This window comes from Chlorocebus sabaeus, chromosome 12, assembly GCF_047675955.1.
Source record: "Chlorocebus sabaeus isolate Y175 chromosome 12, mChlSab1.0.hap1, whole genome shotgun sequence".
NCBI classification, from domain to species: domain Eukaryota; kingdom Metazoa; phylum Chordata; class Mammalia; order Primates; family Cercopithecidae; genus Chlorocebus; species Chlorocebus sabaeus.
The window spans coordinates 66,131,692-66,148,405 of NC_132915.1; the positions used below are offsets into that span (position 1 = coordinate 66,131,692).

Consider the following 16,714-nt stretch of genomic DNA (forward strand, 5'->3'; position numbering starts at 1 on the left):
CCGGAGTAGCTGGGACTACAGGCGCCCGCCACCTCCCCCGGCTAGTTTTTTGTCTTTTTAGTAGAGACGGGGTTTCACCGTGTTCGCCAGGATGGTCTCGATCTCCTGACCTCGTGATCCGCCCGTCTCGGCCTCCCAAAGTGCTGGGATTACAGGCTTGAGCCACCGCGCCCGGCCTTTTTTTTTTTTTTTAGATAGAGTCTCGCTCTGTCACCCAGGCTGGAGTGTGCAGTGGTGGGATCTCAGTTCACTGCAACCTCCATCTCCTGGATTCGAACAATTTTCCTGCCTCAGCCTCCTGAGTAGCTGGAATTACAGGCATGTACCACCACACCCGCCTAATTTTTGTATTTTCAGTAGAGACAGAGTTTCACCATGTTCGCCAGGCTGGTCTCAAACTCCTGACCTCAAGTGATCTGCCTGCCTCGGCCTCCCAAAGTGTTGGCATTACAGGCATGAGCCATCGCGCCCGGCTATACATTTAAAAGCCATTTCCTTTTCTGTAAACTGTCCATTGGTATCCTTTGCATATTCAGATAAGCTGGGCATCTTTGCTTAGGAACTATTTATGCAATAAGGAAATTAACCCCTTGTCTATAAAATGAGTTGCAAATATATGGTATTTTTCCCGGTTTGTTGTCTTATGATTTTGTTATTATTACTTTTTTTTTAGATAAACATAAGCCTGTAGCACCTGGTATTTCCAGTCTCCCATACAAGCCCTAACCAGGCTTAGTTTCCAAGATCAGATGCATTCAGGATGGTACAGTTAATTTTTTAATGGAGAATTAGTTGTATTCTTACGGCTTCTGGGTTTCGCACACATAGTGTATCAGTTATCTATTGCTGCATAAAGAATTACTCCAAAATTGAACGGCTGAGAGCAACAGCAGTCAGTGCATTATCATCTTTTATGGTTCCGGGGTTGACTGGGCTCTGGGCTCAGCCAGTGATTATCCTAAAGGCTCTTTTGTGCGGTTGTAGCTGTAGTCACATAGGAGTTGGCCTGGAGTCATCCGAAGGCTTCCTCACTCACATCTCTGGTCATTGAGCTGGCTGTCAGCTGGGCCCCCGGCTGTGCTGTCGGCCTGAACACCTACACATGACCTCTCTGTGTGTCCTGGACTTCCTCACAGCCTGGAACCTGGGTTTCTACCCTGGGCCAACCCAAGACACAGAAAAAGTAGGGGCTTTCAGTCTCTTAAGGCCTGAGCCTGTGGAAACAGGTCCCTGAGCGTGTACAGAAACCAGGGGTCCCATGAAGTCTTGGAGAAGATACTGCCCCTCTCCCCCGGGGCCCTGATTCCCCAGTGGCACGAGGCACACACCCCCTGCCGCCCCCCCCCACACACACACAAGGACACTGTGTAGGGTCACTGTGACTGTCAGCCCCCGAGCACGCGCAGTCACAGCCCAGCCGCAACCGCGCACTCCCGCAGGCGAAGCCACACCCCCCTGCGCACGTCGCGCGGCGTTTCTCCCGCCCAGTCCAGCCTGGCCCCGCCCCGGTCCAGGTCCATTCCAGGGTCAGATTCCGTCCTGCCAGGTGTGAGTCGGCGGCTGCAGGGCGGATGAGACCGGTGCTACTCATGAAGGTGTTCGTCACCCGCAGGATACCGCCCGAGGGCAGGGCCGCGCTCGCCCGGGCGGCAGAGTAAGAGCCCCGCGCCCCGTGGGGGAGGGGCGGGGCGGTCCCGGGGACCGGAGAGCCGGGCGGGGCGTTTGGGCCTTGTGGCTGACTGGGGCGGGCTTGGAGTTTTGGGGAGGCTCGGAGAAAGTTCTCTGGGGCCCAGTTCTCTCCAGGACTCTTAAGACGAAGCTGGGACCTGCAGTTCCGGCTTTGGAGAGGGGAGATTGCCTCTGAGGCAAGGTCCAGGCTAATTCTCCACGCTCCCACAGGGCACGTGGGCTCGGGGATGTGGCGGTCACTGACCTGGCCCCTCGGACGTTTGGCAGGGGCCTTTGATGACTCTTTTTCTTTATGTTTACTTATCTTTATTTATTTATTTTTTTGAGACAGTCTCACTCTGCTGCACAGGCTGGAGTGCAATGGCTCGATCGCTCGTGGCTCACTGCAGCCTCGACTTCTTGGGCCCAATTAGTTCTCCCGCCTGAGCCTCCCGTGTAGCTGGGACTACAGGTGCAGACAATCACCACCGGCTAATTTTCTGATTTTTTGTAGAGATGGGGGTCTCTGTTGCTCCGGCTGGTCTCAAATTCCTGGGCTCAATCGATGCTCCTGCCTCAGCTTCCCAAAGTGTTGTAATTACAGTGTGAGTTACCATGACCGGCCTGGGGACCCTTTTAATTAATTTATTTATTTTTAAGACAGGGTCTCATTATCATCCAGGCTAGAGTGCAGTGGCGCAATTATACCTCACTGCAGCCTCAGCCTCCTGGACTCAAGCAATAACTTCTACCTCAGCCTTCCAAGTAGCTGGGACTACTACAGGCATGCGCCACCATGCCTGGCTAATTTTTTATTTTCTGCAGAGACGAGGGTCTCACTGTGTTGCCCTGGCTGGTTTTCAACTCCTGTACGAAGGGATCCTTCCACCTCAGCCTCCCAAAGTTCTGGGATTACAGGCATGAATCACTGCACCTGGCCCACCCTTGCTAAATGGAACCCTTTTTGTGGGCCAGCCTTACCAGGTGCTTCATATACATAAACTTTTAATCCCGACAGCACTGTTAAAAACTGATTAAAAACTGGAGGCTGGACTTAGGGTTAAGTTCCTTCCCAAAGCCACGCAGCTCCCAGGTGGAGGAACTCCTGGGAGTTCTGCATCTGACTGCTGTCTGATCACTGCATTTGATCAGATTTGTGTTTCCAATGTTAGATAGGAAGAGGATGCAACCCCGCCTCAGCAGCCAGTTCTAGGGGGGCAGATGAGATTTTCACATTTTGTTCACTGCAACAAAACCTTTGCCAAGGACCCACTTTGTAGAGCAGGAGAAGGCGGAAGGCAGCAGCCGCGCTCGTGGTAACAGTAGCTGACACTGTATCCTGCTCATGGGGAGGTGGATGAAGTGGTCCGTGGCCCGGGCTCGGTCAGGAGGTGTGAGTAGCTATCCTGTGTCCTGCCACATAGAGGCTCCACACGTGCTGGCTGTGCTGAATTCCATGGCAAGGGCCAGGAGGCATGGTGCACCACTGGGTCAAATACCGGTTCCCGTGAGCTGCCGTGGAAGCGTTGGGTGGCCTTGACCTTATCTGTCCTGGCCCAGTCCAACTATGAGAGTTTTCTATTTCATGGACTCCACGGACAGGAAGAGATGCAACAGGCCATTGAATCCAGGCCCCCCACCTGAGGCACACCCTGCCCTTCACGGACCTTCCCTGCAGTTGGCTGCCCGCTTGGCTGCCCAGCCCTTGCGAGTGTGGGAAAGCTCTTTTCTGTGCTGACCTGAGAGCTGTCCCCATGCCTTCCCCTTGCAGCTCAGGCGCTGCTCGGGGGCCCTTCAGCCCTTCACCTGTCACCTGTTCTCTCGGGACAGTTCTGAGGCCACCCCTGCCTGACCCTGCCTCCCCTCAGCCAGCCCCGGGCAGCCCGAGGCCAGGGCCATCAGAGGCCAGGGTTCCCAGCTGGGAGAGGCAGGGACAGGTGTGCGGCTCCTGCTTCTCCTGAGGGCCTCCCTTTCCCCGCAGCTGTGAGGTGGAGCAGTGGGACTCGGATGAGCCCATCCCCGTCGAGGAGCTGGAGCGAGGTGTGGCGGGGGCCCACGGCCTGCTCTGCCTCCTCTCCGACCGTGTGGACAAGAGGATCCTGGATGCCGCAGGTGCGCGCTGGGTGGGCAGGGGACTCGAGGGTGGCTTGGCCCTGTGGGCCCCTCAGCCTGCGCCGCTGGCTCCTGGGCTGCTCTGCAGTGCTGTCTGGGTTCTGAGGGCGTTTCCTGCGATACCAGGCCTAAGTGGGCAGATAGCTTGCTCTGGCACAGGCACTGCCCCTCCCTCCTGCTGTGAACCCCTTGGCAGGGGGGCCCTGGGAAGGCAAAGACCGTGGTGTGGAGACTGTGGGTGTGGGGAAGAGCATCCAAGGCCCTGGGTTCTCCAGCCCTGCCACAACCTTGCTCTGTGACCTCCAGCAAGACCCTGGCCATTCTGGGCCTGTGCGTAGTGTGAGGGAGGACCCAGCTCAGCGCCAAGCTCCAGCGGGATGTCTTCCCGCAGCCACAGCCATGGCTCTCAGCCCGTGGAAGGATCAGCCTCCCCCTGCCAGGCTGTTGTGACAGTTTTGAGAAAAGGTTCAGACTTGGGCTGCCAGATGGGAAGGGACCCTTGTGAGTCAGTGCTGAGCCACCCCGTGCCCTGGCCTTGGCCTGGAAGCTTTCTTGTGTCCTGCTTGGAGAGGGTAGAGAGGGTCGCGTCCCAGCCACCACCTTGGCACTCTCAGAGGTGTCCACGGGGGAGGCCCCAGCATGGCTGAAGGAGACCCAAGGCCTCACTGGGTGGACAGCCCAGTGGGTAAGAGCGGGGCCTTGGTGGCAGAGGCCCTGAGGTGAACCCAGCTCTGCCTGTGACTGAGCCAGGCCACTTCACCTCCCTGAGATGCAGTGTCTGAGGCTGTCAAAGGGGATTATTCAGAGTTTTAAGTGAAGAACAGAGATGTCAGCCTCTTATTCTAAGAAAACAATAATAAGCGGTGTCCCCATGATAGTCCCCAGTGCTGTGGCTTTGAGTTCCTCGAGGAAAGATACTAACAAAGCACTTTCTGCACAACAGGGGCCAATCTCAAAGTCATTAGCACCCTGTCCGTGGGCGTCGACCACTTGGCTTTGGATGAAATCAAGAAGCGGTAACTGCAGCTTGGGATCTGGAGGGGGCCTAGCAAGAGGGGTGGGTATGAGAGAAAGAAAGAGGAGCTGTTGATTTGTTTTTACTTCATATCCCTCGGCCATTCAGGGAGAGTGTGAGGTGGCTGATGATAGAATCTGTCCACATGTGCACAGGTCAGTTACAATAAACCCCAGCGGTCAGAAACAGTGGGTAACTTCTGTGTAGGTGGCACCTTTTCACATTCATTATCTTTTTTGATCCCCACAACAATACCTTGAAGTACCGAAGGCAGGTATTATTCTTTCTCTTTCAGATGAGGAAATTCAGAAAGGTTAAGTTACTTCTTCAGCCCTTGAACCCTAATCTTCCATCTTCATATCCTTCCAAAGTGGGAGATAATCTAAATAGGAATGAGGACTGACCGTTTTTGAGTGCTCATTTATAGTTCTGAGCTTCCTGGCAGGCAGATCAAAGAGGGAACAAAGTAACTCCATGGAAAGGTCACAGCAGTGGACATCAGTAAAGGTGGTTGAGGCTGATGTTAACACCACATGTTTGATTCGTAGTGGGATCCGAGTTGGCTACACCCCAGATGTCCTGACAGATACCACCGCCGAACTTGCAGTTTCCCTGCTACTTACCACCTGCCGCCGGTTGCCGGAGGCCATCGAAGAAGTGAAGAAGTAAGTGAATGCAGGCCAGGCGCGGTGGCTCACGCTTGTAATTCTAGCACTTTGGGAGGTTGAGGTGGGCGGATCATGAGGTTAGGAGTTCGAGACCAGTCTGGCCAACACAGTGAAACCCTGTCTCTAGTAAAAATACAAAAAAAATTTAGCTGGGTGTGGTGGCGGGCCCCTGTAATCCCAGCTACTTGGCAGGGTGAGGCAGGAGAATCATGTGAACCCAGGAGACAGAGGTTGCAGTGAGCTGAGATCACGCCATTGCACTCCAGCCTGGCTGACAGTGTGAGACTCCGTCTCAAAAAATAAAAAAATAAATAAGTGAACGCCTGGCAGGAACATTGGCTCTGCTCAGCACTGGATCCTGATCACCGGTGCCAGTCTGGCCCACGCATAGTCCCTGACCCCAGGTGTGCCCCATTGAGTGAGGACTCAGCTAAAATAATTAAAGCACGAGGCAGAGCTGCAATAAAGGCAGGAAGGGAAGTGGTGAGAGAAGAGGATGAGGGAGGACAAACAAGTTCTGCTGGTGGGTGAGAGATAGCCGGGAGAGCGTGGATCAGGGAGCGCTTCACAGAATAAGTAGCAGGTGGGCGTCAGCTTGAGTCCTGAAAGCTGCAGGTCCACGGTCCCTTAGGTGCCAAAAATCTAAAAACGTCGGACAGCTGAAAGTTCTTTCATACTAACAGGAGACTATTTAAGGCTTTTAAGGCTTTTATTTCTCCCACTTAATGTGACTTTGCTAAGTTTTGCTGCAGACGTAACACTGTTTAAAACAGGGTGCTGCCCAGACGCTGCAGAAGGTGATGTGTGGAGTCTACCACCTGCGCCATGCTGCCATTTTAAAGGCCAAACAATTTTAAAATCTAGCCTGAAGGTTTCAGATCAGGGACTTCGGCCTGTATATCAAGAGTTAGAGTGGGCCGGGTACGGTGGCTCACACCTGTAATCCCAGCACTTTGGGAGGCCGAGGCGGGCAGATTGCTTGAGCCTCAAGAGTTAGAGAACAGCCTGGGCAACATGGCAAAACCCTGTCTCTACGAAAAATACAAAAATTAGGCAGGTGTGGTGTTACACGCTGTAGTCCCAACTACTCACTTGGGAGGCTGAGGAGGGAGGGTTGCTTGAACCCGGGAGGCAGAGGCTGCAGTGAACTGGGATCATATCACTGTACTCCAACCTGGACGACAGAGCAAGACCCTTTCTCAAAAAAAAAAAAAGCTGGGGGAAGCATTCCATGTGCAGATGGAGGGACTGGCCTGAGTCATGGTGGAAGGTGTGCAAACGCGGGCTGTCAGTGTGTGACCAGCAGCGTGGGCCCCGGCACGGGGCGTGGAGCAGAGTAGACAGTGCTGAGTCCTGCTCACTGTCCTGTCTGGGGAGTTAGCATGTCTACGGGAGGTGGCTCAGGGCAGGCTCCGTCTCTTGCCCAGGGCAGCAGCATGGGCCCTGTGGCTGTACTCTTTGTTGCTGCCCTAAAGTGCCAAGAAAACTTGTTTTGGAATCGTAAATCCTGAGTTTGCAGCCTGTTGCTCTCATCTCTCTCCGGTTGTGTGACCTCAGGTAGGTCACCCTGTCTGGTTGGTTTTCCCATCTGCAAAATAGGATGAGAGCCAGTAAGGCCCCTTCCCACCCTCAAGTTCTGTGTCCCTAGTGGCTTTAAAGGAGGAGTCGTTGCTGCTGCTCGTCTGCAGCGCTGAGGGGCGGCGCCTCATCCCACTCTCAGTCCCTGACCTGGAGGATGGGTTTGTACCTTGGACCACAGTCAGAGGTGCTGGGTTCTCAGTGGCCCCTCATCTTGGCCCAAGGCTGGGCTTCTCACTTGCCACTCTCTCTCCCCTAGTGGTGGCTGGACCTCGTGGAAGCCCCTCTGGCTGTGTGGCTATGGACTCACGCAGAGCACTGTCGGCATCGTCGGGCTGGGGCGCATAGGTGAGGCCCCCACCTGCCCACTTGCCCGCCCCGGCTCTCACAGCTGTGGTTTGCATCCCTGGCACCAAGTGTCTGAAGGCTGAGAAGACCCACATGCTGTCAGGGCACTTTGCCTGCAGTAGAGGTATCTCTAGTGAGGGTTACAGTTTTGTAAAACACAGGCAAATACATAAATAAACCAAAGCATGAGTTCCTTAAGAACTCACTAGTGATAAAAGCAAGCTGCCTGAGGGTCAGGAGGCTTCATGATTCCAGCTCCATAAAGAACAGATGAAGACTACAAATGCTGTGTTGGGGCCCTTAGGAGTGGTTACTGTGAGAGAGCCCATTCCCCCGACACCTACTCCAGCTTTGGTTCTGGAAGGTTTGTGACTCACGAAGCCCTAACTCGGGCCAGAGGGCTCAGTGGGCAGAGTTGATCTGCAGTTCTGCAGATGAGGCAGAGCCACTTTTCTTCCAGTGGCCGTTATTTGGAGAAGCCTGGCAGAAGGGCTTGGGCCTAGCCAAGCAGCTATCTATTGGGATTCTCTGTCATCCTGCCTGGTGCAGGGGTGCAGGTGAGGGTGGAGAGTGTGGAGAAACTGTCTAACCAGTGAACAGCCCTGCCTCTCACTAGAGAGTTGCTTGGAGGAACCCAACAGCTTTGAGGCACGTTCTGAGCCTGAAAATCCAACTGCACAAATCTGCCTCAGCAGCAGCGTACGTGAAAAGTGTCGGTCTGGGGTGAGCTGGCAGTTTGGCAGTGCCACCAAAAGTCAAATGGAGTCTGAGACTGCATTCACAGAAGCAGAGGGTCCAGGATGAAGGAGGGGACGGCTTGACGAGGCGTCTCCTTTATGAAAACTCTCTCCAGTTCTCAGAGGTTAGGAAAAACCTGAGTGGCTTTCCAGATGGCTTGGACCATGTGAGGACAGCATCAGCCAGTGACAGCCTCAGGGGAGCTGAGGTGCTGTCTCCAGATCCCTGGGGCAGTGCGGGCTGGCTGGGGGCTGGTTACGGTGGGGCAGCCAGCCCCCCACCCACTTTGGGGGAGACAGGAGCAGGCAGCTCTGGGGCTGTGCTGATGAAAGGGTCTGCCCTGAGGGCCGCTGTCCCGGAGCTGCTGGGTGGCGCCCCTGCCCTCTGCGGGACTGGGAACGAGACGCGGACTCTCCTTGCTCTAGGCCAGGCCATTGCTCGGCGTCTAAAACCATTTGGTGTCCAGAGATTTCTATACACAGGGCGCCAGCCCAGGCCTGAGGAAGCAGCGGAATTCCAGGCAGAGTTTGGTAAGTGAAGCTTGATTTCCACAGGAGCCTATCTGTGCCCAGTTGAGAGGCAGTATTTTCTCTCAATGGTGGCATTTTCAGGCCGAGGGCAGGAGCTCCAGTCATGTCCAGGGGCTGCTGTGTCTGGTAGATGTTTAATCTGCCTGCCCCTGGACACAGGCCCACTCAAGGGGCACAGGGACTTACCCAGGTCCTCTCCGTGCCAGCAGAGCAGTCCAGGGACCCCGTCTTTCAGCGTCCTGTGTTGCCATCCACATTGTGGGCGGAGCAGTGGGGATGGTGATGGGTGTGAGGAAGGGCTGGGCACTTGCACTCGCTTTTCCTTCATCAACTGGCAAGCACTACCCTAGCCCCTGTGTGCTTTAGTCCGGGCGGATCCAGCCCCTGGCGGGTCCACAGCCTGGTGAGCAGAAGGCAGGCTGGATCTCAAGCATTCCCCACGCCCCTGGACACTTTGGGCCCTGAAGGTGATTAAAGCCAGAGTGGTCCAGGTCCCACTGTGTGTGATTTGACTTTGTACACTCATGAGAGTTGTCCAGGTAGAGACTCGGCCTTCAGGAAGCATCTTGGGAGTCTCTGTTATGGGAGTCGGGAGCAAGGGGCTGGTTTCCCACCATCTGGTTGTCCCCAGCCTGGGACTCAGTGCCTGATGGAGTCCTGCCCTCCCTCAGTGTCTACCCCTGAGCTGGCTGCCCAGTCTGATTTCATCATCGTGGCCTGCTCCTTAACGCCTGCAACCAAGGGACTCTGCAACAAGGACTTCTTCCAGAAGATGAAGGAAACAGCTGTGTTCGTCAACATCAGCAGGTATCCTAGGGCCACCTTACCCAGCAATCCTGGACAGGAGCCGTCCCCACTGCTGCCATCTGGAGATTTTCTTCCCCGTGGGTGGTTGATGAGACCCCAGGCTGAGCTTGCCGGTTTCCATAAACCAAACAACCAACTCAGAAATTCATGGGAATACACGAGAGCTCCGCACCGTTGGAGTTGGCCTAGCCTGCCTGCTTCTCAGCAGTGGCCCCTGCCTGACAGGGCCTGGCACACAGCAGGGTGGCTTCGGGGAGTGTTCCCAGGGAGCCTTGGCAGGCCCATTGTCCTCAACCACAAAGGGCCGGACTTCAGGATCTGAAGGGCCCTCTGGAGGCCACCTCCCACACTGCTGAGCCTGGCTTTGGCTGGCTGTGGTTCAGTGATATTTTGAATCTTACCCCCTGGGCAGACAGACCCTAAAACTCACGTGGTTGTAGTTCCTCACACTGTCCCTAGGGCTGCCGTCAGGCCACTGAGCACGTGTGGGGGTCAGACCTTCCTTCTCTGCCACTCCATGCCCTTCCTAGTTGGTCCCCCTTGAGCCTGTTTACGTAAGTTTAGGGGAAGGGGGATTGGGTGAGGTCACCCTGAGGACTTATCCACCCCAAAGGTACCTGTAATTACCAATGTTTAGCTACAAAACAGGTAACCCGGGAATGGAAGAGTGAAACATGCAGGACCACAGGACTCGCACTGCTGGCTGGCACCAGTCATAGCTGCCGTGTACCGGGTGCCTGTGTGTACCCAGGACAGCCCAGGACCTTGTATTACTTAGTGCACAATATACAGTCTCTAGAAGATCAGTTCTTGACTTCAGTGGCCGCTGCCTTTGATGGATGTGGTTAGGGGTGTGCTCATTCCTCTACTCTGGTTTAGGCAGGTGCCTGATAGCACACTGTGGTGCTTCTCAGTGGGGTCTGGGGGCCAACCAGATCAGAAACACTTGGATGGGGCCTAACAGATGCCCTTCTGGGCCCTGTTCATGCAGTAGAGCATGTAAGAAAGCTTTAATCCTCCCAACATGCCTGGGAGTTAGGTGGTATTCTCCTTATGTCACAGAGCAGATAATTTGAGGCACAGAGAATTGGAGAAACTTGCCCAAGGTCACACAGCTAGGAGGAGGCAGGGCTGGAGTTCTCTGAGTATGTAAGACTGACAGACATACTGTAAGTATACCTAAGACTTAGTGCTTTAAAAGTCAGTGCCAAGTGCCAGGTGAGTGGAAAAATTCATTCTGTAGGTTGTTCTGCCTCAAAGGTGGCCTGGGCGGAGAGATCTTCATCGTACCCATGTCACCACTGTCATTCCCAGGGGCGACGTTGTAAACCAGGACGACCTGTACCAGGCCTTGGCCAGTGGTCAGATTGCAGCTGCTGGACTGGATGTGACGACCCCAGAACCACTGCCTACAAACCACCCTCTCCTGACCCTGAAGAACTGTGGTAAGAACCGCATTTTCTGATGCAAACTCCCTGCTGCCCTGCAGGACCAGTGTTTTCGAGGGGGTCCTGAGGGGCCGGGTGTGCAGCTAGTGTGAGCAAGTGCTGAACCCAAAGGGACACACCAGGAACTGTAAATGTTTACACTGTTAGTGACATGGGTGTATGACAGGAGCAGTCCTCTTGAGCATGTTCTTCTGGGTCTCTGTCCCTAAAGGAACAGAGTGTAGGTGTGAGAGGATTTGTTTTAGGAAAAAAAAAAAAGAGTGGGTCGGGTGTGGTGGCTCACACCTGTAATCCCAGCACTTTGGGAGGCTGAAGTGGGCAGATCACGAGGTCTGGAGTTTGAGACCAGCCTGGCCAATATGGTGAAACCCCATCTCTACTAAAAATACAAAAATTAGCCGGGTATGGTGGTGTGTGCCTGTAGTCCCAGCTGTTTGGGAGGCTGAGGCAGAAGAATCGCTTGAACCTGGGAGGTGGAGGTTGCAGTGAGCCGAGATTGTGCCACTGCACTCCAGCCTGGGTGACAGAGTAGACTCCATTTCAAAAACAACAAAGTGGGCTGACTACATGTCTACATGTGTTACACCACAGTGACTCATGTGTAAAACCTGTTACTCTAAATTGCTATTACCAGTTTAGGTGTGAAAAATTAAAAGTGTAATGACAATGCCAATATTTATAACTCGGCCAGTTTTTCAAGCTGTTGTTTCACAACAAAGCCCCCTTCTCTCTTCTGCTTTGTGGGGCTGGGGCCAGGCCTCTGCACACCCCATTTCTGCTGTGCCAGCTGCACTGGCAGGCCCTCACAGTGTGGGTGTGGAAGGGCCTGCTTCCTCCTGCCCTCCCCTCCTGTCTTTGGGGGAGTGGCAGCAGCACTTCTTAACCTCACAGTACCAGTTTGCTCCCCATAGTGGCTGGGGAATCCAATTTGCAGTTTTTCCAACACTTGGTGAACCAGTCGCACTGAGCCCCACTCAGAGATAAAAGCAACAGCCAGTCAGTGCCCCTGCCACAGAAGTCTGAGTTGCAGCACTAGAAGTGCCTCCAGTAGTTGCTACCTCTGTGCTACCATAGTGCAATGGTTCTCATATAATTTTGAGACAGTGTCTCGCTCTGTCGCCCAGGCTGGAGTACAGTGGTACAATCTGAACTCACTGCAACCCCCGCCTCCTGGGTTCAAGCAATTCTCCTACCTCAGCTTCCCGAGTAGCTGGGATTACAGGCGTGCACCACCAGGCCCAGCTAATTTTTGTATTAGAGATGGGGTTTGTCCATGTTGGCCAGGCTGGTCTCAAACTCCTGACCTCAGCTGATTCACCTGCCTTGGCCTCCCGAAGTGCTGGGATTACAGGCATGAGCGCCCGGCAGCTCCTGGCCAATTCTCATACTTTTGTGTTCGTCAGAATCTCCTGGCGGAGTGACTGATCACACACAGGTTGCTAGCCCCATCCTGAGGGTTTCTATTTCAGCAGGTCTGGGGTGGGGTCTGAGAGGGTGCTCCTCACTGCTCCCAGATGCCACTCAGGCTGCTAGTCCTGGGACCACACTTTGTGGTTTGGATTTTTGTCACCTGTTCAGTTAGTGACAATAACTTTATGCATAATGATTCTTTATATTAAGATCTGCTCAGGTAGCTGGTGGAGTTTATGCCTCCAGACTAACAGAGTGATCAGGGCCTTAGGTTGTCTGTGCCAGTCTCTGTCTTTAATTTGCATTCTGGAATGGACACTTAAACAAAAGGTCTTTAGCTGCTTTCCCCAGTGAATGCTCCCATTATCGCAGCCCTTGGAAACTCTCCCGTCCCTCCCCCCACCCCAGCCTGCAAGGAGCACTGGGTGTGATGTCAGGGCTGTCGCTCACAGCCAGGAAAACTGCCCTCCCACCCCTACCCCAGGTCCTGGAATTCAGCTCAGGGCCCCCGGACTGCTTCAAAAGACAGTTCTTGGTCTGAGGAGAGGGCGGTCAGGGCATGAAGCTGCAGTCGCCGCTGCTGTTTCTGCAAAATCTAAGCACTGGGCTGCAGCCATGTCCTACTGCCGGCAGGAAGGGAAGGATCCAATCATATTTGTGATGAAAAAAGACCATGCAGCTCCAAGCAACGCAGCTGATGACCCCAGTGATCCCTATGAGGGGAGCACGGATTGAGGCTGCTAAATGGAGACATTAACTGGAACTGCCTGTGCCTTGGGGGAACGGCCAGTGGCCCCTGTGGGAAACAATTCAAACTGGACTTTTCCTGCTCCCACTATAGTATGGAGAATGTCAAGGGGTCAGGCTGTGTAGACCAGTTGTGGGGCCATGCAGGAATGCACGCAGAAATACCCAGATCTTTGTCCCCAAGAAGGTGAGGAAGAGGTAGAGGAAAAGCCCGCAGAACATGTAGAAGCAGCAGCTCCCACTGAGGCCACTGCAACCAAAGAGGAGGGGTCAAGTTAATGAAGGCCATAGGACTCCAGACCTTCCACCCCTTCAGAGTGACACGGACCTTTCACAAAATGCCATTTAGTCACCCCAACAGTGTTTTTTCCTCTGTTGTCCTGTAAACTGTAATGTACAAAATAACGTATTTTGATGATCAGGGGCTTGGCCTCTTGACATATACACTGAAAAAAATGGGGGTTGTTTATATGTGTCCTGTGTAAACCTGTCGGCAAATGTAGCCACCACTTTTGAATTCTCCTAGATGGCCCTTAATTTTGCCACTTTGAAATAATGTGCTACTCAATCTCAGCAACCAAAAACCATTATCCGGGAATGTTTCTTATGAGTGAGCAGATTTATTCTGATTCATTGTATGTCTAAAATGTTGGGATGGGGCTGGTTAGGATGGCTCATGCCTGTAATCCCAGCACTTTAGGAGGCCAAGGCAGGAGGATCACTTGAGACCAACAGTTCGAATCTAGCCTGGGCAACATAGTGAGACCCCATCCCTATAAAAAATTAAAAATTAGCCATGTGTGGTGGTATGCACCTCTAGTTCTAGCTGCTCAGGAGGCTGAGGTGGGAGGATCGCTTGAGCCTAGGAGGTTGAGGCCGTAGTAAGCTGATTGTGCCATGACACTCCAGCCTGGGCAACAAAGCAAGACTCTGTCTCAAAAATTCTCTACTAGAAGAGGCCAAATGGTCAGATGCAAATTTCTCCAAACCCATCCTGACCTTGAGTATGTATAGGGTTACTATATTCCTGACATATTTTGGTTTCCATGTTGGCATTGAGCTCCCAGTTTTCTATTTGGATGGTGAAAATTTGGACCGTGTCATTCACGGTTCCTTCCTAAGTGTAGGGAAAGGCTGGTTTTTGCTATTCTTTGTTATTCTGAAAGCTCTGGTTTGGGGTCCATGTTCATGCTGGCTCTCAGTTTGATCAGATGCAATGTTCTTGAGGGGTGGGGATCTAATTACCAGAGAGGAGAGGAAACTGTGAATTAAGTACTCAATTATGGCTGGGCGCGGTGGCTCACACCTGTAATCCCAGGCCTTTGGGAGGCCGAGACAGAATCACTTGAGGCCAGGAGTTCAAGACTCGCCTGGGCAACAAAGACCCCATTACAATGATGATGAATTTAAAGAAGAAAATGTACTCAATTAAAAGGAAACATGATTTCTACCTGGAAAAAACCCAAAAGCAGTTTTGTGGGGTTTATTTGGTAAAGATGATGTATCGCTGTGTGGCCCAGGCTGGCCTCAAACTCTTGGGCTCAAGTGACCCTTGCACCTCAGCCTCTGGAGTAGCTGGGACTACAGGAATATGCCACTGCACCCGGCTGACAGTTCTTTGGAGGCAAGTAACTTCACTTGCTCTGGGGTGGCACAGAGATAACTGTGCTGTTCAGCATTTCATTTTGGAGTTATTTCTGTAGATCAGTAGGTCATGTGGCATCATTTTCAGGTGCACATGGTACAGGTGCATAAATTGGCACCCAGGTTCACCCTTTTTTGTTTTGCGAGAGTCTCCCTCTGTCATCTAGGCTAGAGTGCAATGGTACGATCTCAGCTTACTGCAACTTTTGCTTCCAAGGCTCAAACAATCCTCCTGCCTCAGCCTCCCAAGTAGCTGGGTCTATAGGTGTGGGCCACTACACCTGGCTAAATATTTTTATTTTTTGTAGAAATGGGGCTTCGCCATGTTGCCCAGGCTGGTCTCGAACTCCTGAGCTCAAGTGATCTGCCTGCCTTGGCTTCCCAAAGTGCTGGAATTACAGGCATGAGCCACTGCACCTAGCCCTAGAATACAAGTATTTCATCACATTGTGACTGGGTTTTAGTAGCCTGGAGGCCCTTCACTCTATTAGTCTGAACCTTAGCTCTGGGGGAGTGTCATGCTTAGTGACCAAGGGAGAAAAGGCAAGGCATGGAACCATGAGGTAGTCTCTATTCTTACTGGCAAACCCAAGCCATGAAAACAGCCCAGCTGAAGGCTGCTGAACCACCCTTATCTTCCTCTCTCTCTCCTTTCCAGTGATCCTGCCCCACATTGGCAGTGCCACCCACAGAACCCGCAACACCATGTCCATGTTGGCAGCTAACAACCTGTTGGCTGGCCTGAGAGGGGAGCCGATGCCCAGTGAACTCATGCTGTAGCCAAACAGTAGAGATGGAGGGCCAAGAGGCAAACCGTACCCTGGTATTCTGTCAGACGTACCCAGGCTTGATTTGGATCCACAGGCAGAGCCAAGGGAAAGTCTGATTCTCCGACGAAAGAGTGATTCTGATAGGTGTACTTGTCACATTGGTGGCTGGACACACTTGAGCCAAAAGTGTGTAATTCTATTATTAAATAATTCTCTGAGAGACCGTCTTGGCCTGTAAATGGGGAAGCTAACAAGTGTGTATGGCTGGGCATGGTGATGCACCTCTATAGTCCCAGCAACTCAGCAGGCTGAGTGGGAAGGATCTTGAGGCCAGTTCAAGGCTGCAGTGTGCTATGATCACTCTTTAAATCGCCACTACACTTAGCCTGGGCAATGTAGCAAGGACCTGTTTCTAAAAAAACTTTTAAAATACAAAGAGCATCTGTTTGAAAGTCACAGCATCCAATGATCTGCCTGGCTCTGCTTCCCACCCCAGCCCTCAGCCCTGGGCATTTTCCTTATTGGAACCTGTCCAAACCACCTTACGCCTCATCATCTCTGCCCAGATTCCTTCACTTGTCCCTCACCAAGGACGGGACAAGCAGAACCCAGTTGTGACCACGGCACTTGAATCTGATACCTAGACCATCAGGAAAATTAAAGAGCCCTTCCAGAAAAGGAGTTAACTGGAAGAAATGAGAACTAGGTAAGGACGTTTAACACTCTTATTTTGGTCAAGAACAATTAGCGGTAGGTGGATTTAATTTTAAAATCAGTTTCAGCACCTACACATGGTTCCCTTTGCCCATCCTGTCCCCCCAGCCCCTCCCTGCCCCCAGGTGGATGGTTTTTTTTTTAAATCACCACCTTACCCCCTCCTCTCCAAGGTCAGGCCACAGCACTGCCATTGCCAAAGCCCTGCTCTGTGCTCAAGGAATCAGCTTCCAGAACTGGCAGATGGAGTTTCCAACTTGAGAGGCAGGTCCAGGGAGCAGCACAAGATTAGGCAGGCCCTCGGAGAGCAACTGGGTAGACTGAAAGCAAAATCTCATGCATGTGCATAGCTCAAAGACAGAAAAGGAAGGCGGGGGAAGACAGAAGGGAATGATTTGAGGGGAATGACCAGTTAACTTACTAGGTTTGGTTTAAAACAAAGTACTAGTCAAAGAAGGGCTGGCAAAAAGATATTACCCTCTTTTGTTTCAACCTTAATAACCGAAAGAAAAATAAC

At 52.8% G+C, this 16,714-nt stretch overlaps 1 protein-coding gene and 1 pseudogene across 3 annotated transcripts; both read left to right on the forward strand.

Annotated features, from left to right (window-relative positions):
- The first annotated feature begins 1,487 nt into the window (after nt 1-1,487).
- Nucleotides 1,488-15,703, forward strand: GRHPR (glyoxylate and hydroxypyruvate reductase). Of its 3 annotated transcripts, XM_073021782.1 has the most exons (10): nt 1,535-1,654; nt 2,183-2,273; nt 3,650-3,780; nt 4,724-4,796; nt 5,344-5,460; nt 7,301-7,389; nt 8,553-8,657; nt 9,329-9,464; nt 10,779-10,909; nt 15,372-15,703. In XM_073021782.1, the coding sequence occupies exons 2-10, from the start codon at nt 2,185-2,187 to the stop codon at nt 15,491-15,493; spliced, it is 993 nt and encodes a 330-aa protein (XP_072877883.1). In that variant the 5' UTR covers nt 1,535-1,654; nt 2,183-2,184; the 3' UTR covers nt 15,494-15,703. The 3 variants fall into 3 exon arrangements, with proteins under 3 accessions (XP_007966900.3, XP_072877884.1, XP_072877883.1); XM_007968709.3 differs by lacking the exon at nt 2,183-2,273 and having other exon boundaries at nt 1,488-1,654; XM_073021783.1 differs by lacking the exons at nt 10,779-10,909; nt 15,372-15,703 and adding an exon at nt 10,527-10,772 and having other exon boundaries at nt 1,532-1,654.
- LOC103219184 (mitochondrial intermembrane space import and assembly protein 40 pseudogene) lies at nt 10,916-15,365 on the forward strand (annotated as a pseudogene).
- Nucleotides 15,704-16,714: the final 1,011 nt, after the last annotated feature.

Bases quoted from the DNA above. Each gene is read 5' to 3' on its own strand.
- GRHPR (XM_073021782.1), top strand. From the start codon at position 2,185: ATGGGGGTCTCTGTTGCTCCGGCTGGTCTCAAATTCCTGGGCTCAATC. The intron at 3,781-4,723 runs GTGCGCGCTGGG...TCTGCACAACAG, and splicing joins GAGGATCCTGGATGCCGCAG to GGGCCAATCTCAAAGTCATT. The intron at 10,910-15,371 runs GTAAGAACCGCA...TCTCCTTTCCAG, and splicing joins CCTGACCCTGAAGAACTGTG to TGATCCTGCCCCACATTGGC.